We start from the raw sequence: 7553 nt of genomic DNA on the forward strand, positions 1-7553 counted from the left end.
TAAAGCACGAGAGGCCGTCTGCTATGAAGTTTACGATCGGATGATACACGTCTTCCCCTATGTTCTCATCTGTAAGATCATTTTGCTACACCTGGCGGGCTCCAGCTTGTCCGCCTTCTTGTTGCACTTTGTGGCCATTATTTCTGTCTAGGTGATTCCTCTTGGACAAATCGCAATAAATCGTTGGGCCGATTTCGTTTCTAAGGCGATTGAGGGCGAGAAGATGCCTGTCGGACAAGCCTTCGCCATTTTCGAGGATAGTGTGGAGCCTTTGCATAAGCAGGATGTGCACCAGGAAACAGCTGCTATGGCCCAAGCAGCGTGATGGGCTATCGACGACGACGTCCGTCTAGGTGATGTCGTAATTGACATTCACCAACATACTCATACCTACTGTGTTCTCTGGATTGCCGTATTGAGTTGTTAATATTGTCTGTGTTCGAGCGAATCATGCCACCAGCCTTGCTGAAGACCCTCATTGCTCTGGTGGTGTTAATTCTGCGAACCTACCTTCTCGTGCTGTCCTTCAGCCCCCCTTGAGTTTCGATCGAGATTGTCTCTCAAATTGCTTACAGTTGCTCCTTGTAGGGTCGTCCGTCGCGTTTCGGTGAGTGGCGCGATGAAGCCTACTGGTCATCCGATGACGAAGTAGGGAAAGAATAATTGGATTGAAGAAGGGCGAATCGAAGCATTATGGGAGGGCGGTTGGACTTGGTCGTTGCCGTAGGGCAGCTCTCTGATGTTCTCCTTCGACCATGCTGATAGGGCCACTCGCGTCTAAATACCTTCCACATTTTCGCACTGATCTCTCGGGTGAATCTACTTCTGCTGAGCTTGTCATGCTGTATCCCAGAGTCTCGGTTAATACCGCAGAGAGATCCTCCTTAAGAAGTGGGATTTTTTTCACGGCCTCATTGACAAGTCTCTGCTCGTTGGTCAGCACTTGACTCGACGTAGCTCGTCCAATAGGCTCCGTGAAGCCACATCCAGACCTTGACTGAGCCACTGCTTGGTTTCGAGTCACTGCCATGGGAGGGATACTTCAGTTCTGTTTTCGTAACGGGGGTTGTGAATCGGTGTCTTTCTTTAGTGAGATAAGTCTCGTTGTTGCATTTCTCGATCATGCTTGCCTGGGGTATCATTTTCCGAGTCCCAAGGTTCCTGGTCTCGGTCGTGTATCGTCTTAGCTACAGAAACCAGGGCGGGGAGCTCGTCAGGTGAGTCTTTGTTAAGGAGAGCTTCACTTGGAGTTTTTTCTTGGGCAGAAGCCTTTCTAGTTTGCACCTTGGCGCCTGCGGATACCTCATCAAGAACTCTATTCGTGTTGTGGCAGAGGTATCGCCTGTGTCAGCTTCCCCTCGCCACGCAAGTGATTCTGTCAGCTCATGGCCCATGTATTCTTCAGCTGTGATATCAGTTGGTCCCTGACGCTAGCGCTACTGCTACAGCTTCCGCCTGAGGTAGTGGGAGCTTCTGATGTATAGATGAGCCGCTTACTAGTTCTCCGACAAGTCCAGCGACGCGCCGAAGTACTTCGCTGAAGTTATGGCTGTGGTGGACAGCCTTACCAAAGTGGGCAAGTCTTTTATGAGAGTGCCTCACAAGCGTTTCCCCAGGTCTTTGGGCCGCCATTCGCAGAGATGCTTCATCCGCGTTTAAGGACAGAGAGTGTCGCTGTGCAGAAATCCTCGCTGAAGGGCACCTGGGTGAGGACATTAAATACTAGATCTTGCCGCATTGGCGAACACATAACTTGCTATTACCGAGAAACTTGCATGGAAATTCCATGGTGGAATAATAGTCAGAATCACCGCGATCATTTGTGGAATGTGAGCTGTGAGTCGGAGCCAGGATCATCCATCCCTTTAGGTATATTTCTCTGACTTTACTACGCCTGCGGCTTCGACCGAGCACGTCGTCCTCTACTACATTCATGGTGGGGGATATTGCTTTTTCGATGGAGCATCGAGCCACCTAGAACTTTGTGCATCGTTGATAACTGAGTTGCAGACCAAGTTGATCTCTTGTGGACGAGCGAGAAGGAAAGTTGTCGCTATGATCATTGACTATTCCCTGGCCCCTCACTGCGTGTTTCCTAAGCAGCTCAAAGAGGTGCTGGAGGGTTATAAATACGTGCTGAGTCAAAGTCGCTTCCCCACGAAGCCCGAAAGTGTCGTCATCGCCGGTGATTCAGCAGGAGGCGCGCTTGCTCTGGGGTTTCTCAAGTGTTTGGGAAAGGAGACGTTCGGTTACACCTTGCCTACACCGGCGTGTTGCCTGGCTATGTCCCCCGTGGTGGACTTGGGCAAAAGTCTGAGTGCCTATGAATACGACATGAGTCGGGATATGCTATCGAATGTGATGGTGTGGAACGCTGGAGTGACTTTACTGCAAGGCGAATGGTTTAGATTACCTTGTACTGAGGATGGTGATAGGACCGATGAATGGCGTATCGTGAGCAGAAAGGAAAGCTTCAACAACACAGAAGAAGTCTTATGGTTACCATTGGAAATGGTTTGATGGTTTGTTTGTCGGTCAGGCCGGGCTGGCGAGTGTCGTCTTAGGAGATTCAGGTATGTTCGCAGGCTGCCCAATCTTGTTGCAGGTAGATGCTGAGAAAATCGATCAAATGAGCAAAGCTTCAGGCTGGAGAGGTCGAGGGCTTCATGGAAGATATCTTGCCGTTCGCTCAGCGTGTTGCAATGAAGGCGAGTTGTCGATTAGAAGTGTATGACAATATGATACACGTGTTCCCCATGTTCAGCTTAGTAAGGTACGGAGTCCCATATTCTCGCCTCCGTTTGCTGTGCTCAGATTCTGAAGGAGGGGAAGTTGGCAATTGAGAAATGGGCGGAGTTCTGCATCGACGTATTCGATGGTCGTGGTGGAGGCCCGAGTGGCTGTTACTCAGTGTCGGTGACCAGCAGTGCCGAACCTCTGTCTTGGTCGGAGTGATCCTGTTGCTCGAAGTGTATAACATCCTACGTTTTTTTCTTGGTATGCCTGAGACTGAGTTGAGGATCGGGCCCCCAGGGGATTCCACGTTCCATCTAGGAGGCACGCAAACGCGAGAAAAAGCGAGCGCGTAAAGAACCTCATCGCATAGCTCTGTTATATGGGTTACCATACAGAGGAAACCCGACTTGTAACGCGAGTCCTCGATGAAGGCAGTCCTATAGCCTATAGGCTATAGGACTGCCGGGCAAACTCATGTTGTCGCTAAAAATAGTTGCCCATGTTGTGCGATCGCCCGTCCGATCTCGTGCTTCTCGCGTCAGCGTGAACCGACAGCGTCGGGTAGATTATGGGAATGTAGAAGACGCCGTACAAGACCGGGTCTTGAAGACCCATATAGTCGAACTGCAGCTCGATTGAGATGTACCTTATTTGAACAGATCCACATATGATCAGATGCTCTCACTCAAAACCTCCGAGCCGGATCCAGGTTGGATGTGTTCACGCCGTGAGGCTGTGTAGGCTCACGGCGTGAGCACAAGGCGCACCGTACCGCTTCGGTATTGTGTTGCGGCTCGTAGGTCCGAGCTATCAATTCGTAGTCTATATAGCTTGCCGTCAGATGTCAGTGTTGAGTTGTTCTCCAGTGGTGATTGCTTTGATCAAGAGGACACTACATCAGTTGTTGTTGATCAGCATCATGCTCGCACGCTCGGCATTCTTATCGACGGTGCTCGTATACGTCATGAGCTTGGGTGAAGGTACCTCCCACCGCACATTGGTGAGGGTATCTCATCGAGGCGCTCCACTCGACATCCGTCTTGTACCTAATATGATGGCACAGGCCATGGCTGCCACGCGTGTGAGGGCCTGCATTCTCACCCAAGATGACCGTAAGTGTGAGAGATGCTTCGAACAAGATGGTATGGTCTATGACTTGACTGCCGTGGGGATCCAAATTGTTGAGTCCACATGCTCAGTTGGCCACAGCGAAATTCTGAACTACTTGAGGAAAGCTGAAGATATCTTGGGCATCGACTTCGATTGTGAGCCGGATTCGGAGGTCACTCTGAGTCCTATCCCTGCACCGACTAAAGTACAGGACCTATCCAACTGTACTGGTGGCAACCCTATTCTTGGTACCAACGACCCCATATCTTCCTGCCAGCGTAACCTCGAGGTCATTCGAATGGGAGCTGCCTGGAGAGCCGCTCGCTCGGCCAAACCAGAGTTGAAGAATATTGTGCTCGCCATCATCGACTCCGGTGTCGACATGACTCATCCGGATCTGATTCATCAATTCTGGAGGAACCCAGCTGATGGCTCCATCGGCTACAACTATGTCAACAATAACACCAATGTAACTGATGGTTATAGTCACGGTACTCACTGTGCTGGTATCGCGGCCGCCCAGACTAACAACAGCATTGGTATTGCAGGAGTGGCGAACGTTAACGGGTCGATCCCTAATGTGAAGCTAATGATATTGAAGATCTTCAACTCCTTCGGAATTGGTCTAACCAGTAGTGCACTAATGGCTCTAAACTATTCAATTGCGCATGGAGCGGCAGTGTCCTCTCATTCATATGGATGGCATCACTACTATAAGATCGTCGAAACAGCGTTCAAGAACGCTGCTGCAGCCGGACAGGTCACCATCGTTGCAGCTGGTAATGAGGGATTGACCCTAGATAAAGAACCGTACTATCCCTGCTCCTTGGCGAAGAACATTTCATCTATGATCTGTGTTGCTGCCAGTACTTCCATTCCAGACTCAAACGTCTCTATTCCATCGTGGTCTAACCTTGGCTCCGTGACGAAAATTGCCGCTCCAGGTGTAGATATAAACTCGACGATACCCGTAGGGTCGTACGGAACTAAGAGTGGTACGTCGATGTCGACCCCTACAGTTGCTGGTATCGCTGCTCTGCTCGGTACTCTTGGTTTAACTGGTCAGAATATTACGGACATTATCATGAAATCCAGGACGTCCAGTATACCCAATAGGTTGAACCTATCTGGTATCGGGGAAGTGGATGCACTAAAAGCGGTGCATATTGCTCTTGCATAGCTCATCAGTCGGCCTCACCAGAGGCAACTAACTTGCCCTCGAAGGCTGCTGGATTCTTTGATCTGCGGATCAGCCAGTATCATCCAGTCCGCTTTGAAGGAAGGGAATGCATCTATTAGTATGTCCATTCGGCCCGCTTGAAGCGACTGAAGTTTGATGGTATTCAGCTTCTCGCAGGCATCACACTCTTTTTCTCTCATTAAAGCTTTTTGATAGATCGAATGGTTCAATTGTCACTCAGTTATGGAGCTCAATCTTAAACCAAAACAAATCTGATCGTGAATGTCGGAATGCCCGATAAGAATACACAAGTGGATGATTTGCCACTTGCGTTCAGTATTATCCTCCATCTATCATTGCCCAATCCCCGAAACACCCAGGTAGAGGGTGCAGACTGCTTCCACAAAACCCTTGGATCAGACTCAAGATCTAGGGTCGTAGATTTAGATCTACGATTCATTTCGTCAGGACAACTTCTACTCTATTCCGCCTAGGATCGCAAGTCGGAATTTCCGACAGCTCGAACGATGAAATGTGCTCTTCCGGGGGTGGACTTGTTGCAATTTCCATCAGAACCTCCGGAGAATCCCACTCGGAATGAAGTGTATCACATGTCGAGCTAATCACGCCAATAGTTCAGCATTTGGGGAGAGTCATGTCTGCCCACAGCTTCCTCGAAGTTTCAAGCTCGACGATCCTACCCTGGTGAGCAGTAGTGGGGATTACAAGCGCTGTAATTTGATTACAGAGTATCTTTTCATGAGACTTCTGGAGATATCATCATTCGAAATTTCCCTTGATATTGGTGTCCCGAACTTGGGAACTCACAGTTTCGCTGCGCATGTTGGTCTCGGCGCATTCGGTGTAATACAATCCGGCAATCGCAACTTTTTGCTAATCTTGCGGATTTGCCAAATGCTATAATTTCTGACAGTCTCACTTTTTTGCTCTTTTGTATGTGCTGCTTTCTCAGTTACAAAGTAGCAACCACATTTACAACCTAGCAATTTCTGGTATAGGTTTTAGCAACCAAATGTTGAAAATAGCAAATCCGAAAGAGTTTTCCAGCAAGTCGCTCTTTTTTGCTCTTTTTTTGCTGCATTGTATATTTCCCCGGAATGTTTTACACGCTGGCACTTTTGCCCAAGTGTGCTTCGCCCGCACGTTTTCTTATTTTGGCAAGTTTTTCTCATTTGCTGTTTAATATGTTTTGCGTTGTAATATGTAGTCTGGCACTTTTTAAGGTTTGCCCTTGTGTGATGTTCCTGCATGAAACATACAATTGGTAGTTGCCGGTATGTGACAACGCTGCGCTACTTTTATGTTTCGGCTATTTGCTCTCTTGTAACTTACGCCCTGCGAGAATATATACTAGCGTTTTGCTCATTCGCTCAAACTCCGTCTCTGTTAGCGTTATTAGCAAACTTGCCCTTTTGCATTATTCGTACAAGTAATATACAATCGAGCAAACATAGTTATGGGATAGCATTTCTCGTTCGATTACGGTATTGCGTCTCATATCCATTTTGGCGCATGTTCATGCCCTGTGCACTTACTAAGTATCTATCAGAAATGTCACACCTCGTGTCTCACTTCAAGTGGGTCACGTAGTACCGGGTCAAAGCGTGATAGCACTCTAGTGAGATATATCATTCACTCCGAAGACAGCGCGAGTTATGATCAATGGTGAATACCAAACACATGATTGCTCTTGCACGTCGCGATTGAATCAGACGAGATAACAGTTAAATTGAGTCCCATCTTCGAGTATCCTCTCTCTTTTTGCATCGTATCAGTTGTCTCTCATGGTTTGGTACGATTGTACGTATTGACGACTCAACAATACCCAGAAGTTAAACCCTCAAGTAGGCATTACGTAAGTATTATGGGCAACTTTGACATTCTGCACGAGAAACATTTGCTCATGGGCAGTGGCACTCATCGGAGCGTCTTCGTGGAGCTATTGTTATAGACTTTGCAGAGTTGTCGAAGGATTGTACAGGGGAAACGCAACTTGGACTAAATTACTGATTATGAACTCTACAGCCCCCCGCACACAATATTCACTCCCGGGCACCACTAGAGGGCCTTCATAGAGATACTATTAAGGGTTACAAGCGAACCATATTGAGAAACGTCCAAATTTTTCTCTACCAATCACCGAGACAGCTACTTGTAGCAACTACGACAGCTGAGCACCACTGAGGTGCCTACCTTACTGCGAGTGCGTACATGGTCGCTAGTCTCCAGTGATGGGAGAAACTACTTCGATTCCTCACGCTCGTCCTCTTTCGACCGCTTCTGCTGCAATTCTTTTGCCGCGTGGCTCTCATACTCCTCCACCAATGAAATAGCATTGTTGTTAGGCGAGTTCTCTCGCACTATCTCATCACATCTGGTACCTCGGGAGAACTTGTTCAGCGCCGGGTAGATGCGGAGTGCTAACTTAGCACTGCTAAGCCAGCCTGCCTCTTTCCTCGATAGTTTCGATGTTCGCGAGGGGCATCTTTCTGCAATGACCAGTATT

At 48.4% G+C, this 7553-nt stretch overlaps 3 protein-coding genes across 3 annotated transcripts in view; all 3 read left to right on the top strand.

The window, feature by feature from the left end:
- Nucleotides 1–325, top strand: part of Pmar_PMAR018635 (conserved hypothetical protein) — a gene marked incomplete at both ends in the record, with an annotated part of 965 nt that extends 640 nt beyond the window's left edge. The window contains one exon of the mRNA XM_002778149.1: nucleotides 152–325. Within this exon, the coding sequence (XP_002778195.1) occupies nucleotides 152–325 (174 nt within the window). The remainder of the gene's footprint in view (nucleotides 1–151) is intronic.
- Nucleotides 326–1122: 797 nt separating this feature from the next.
- Pmar_PMAR018636 (conserved hypothetical protein) lies at nucleotides 1123–2955 on the top strand (the record flags this gene model as incomplete). Its single annotated transcript, XM_002778150.1, has 8 exons — nucleotides 1123–1217; nucleotides 1266–1335; nucleotides 1501–1572; nucleotides 1617–1706; nucleotides 1870–2454; nucleotides 2540–2605; nucleotides 2646–2768; nucleotides 2815–2955. 8 exons carry the CDS (start codon nucleotides 1123–1125, stop codon nucleotides 2953–2955), a joined length of 1242 nt encoding a protein of 413 aa, XP_002778196.1.
- Nucleotides 2956–3790: 835 nt separating this feature from the next.
- On the top strand, nucleotides 3791–5026 carry Pmar_PMAR018637 (Subtilisin DY, putative; the record flags this gene model as incomplete). Its single annotated transcript, XM_002778151.1, has 1 exon — nucleotides 3791–5026. One exon carries the CDS (start codon nucleotides 3791–3793, stop codon nucleotides 5024–5026), a length of 1236 nt encoding a protein of 411 aa, XP_002778197.1.
- Nucleotides 5027–7553: the final 2527 nt, after the last annotated feature.

Source organism: Perkinsus marinus (assembly GCF_000006405.1).
Source record: "Perkinsus marinus ATCC 50983 genomic scaffold scf_1104296950436, whole genome shotgun sequence".
Classification (NCBI taxonomy): domain Eukaryota; phylum Perkinsozoa; order Perkinsida; family Perkinsidae; genus Perkinsus; species Perkinsus marinus.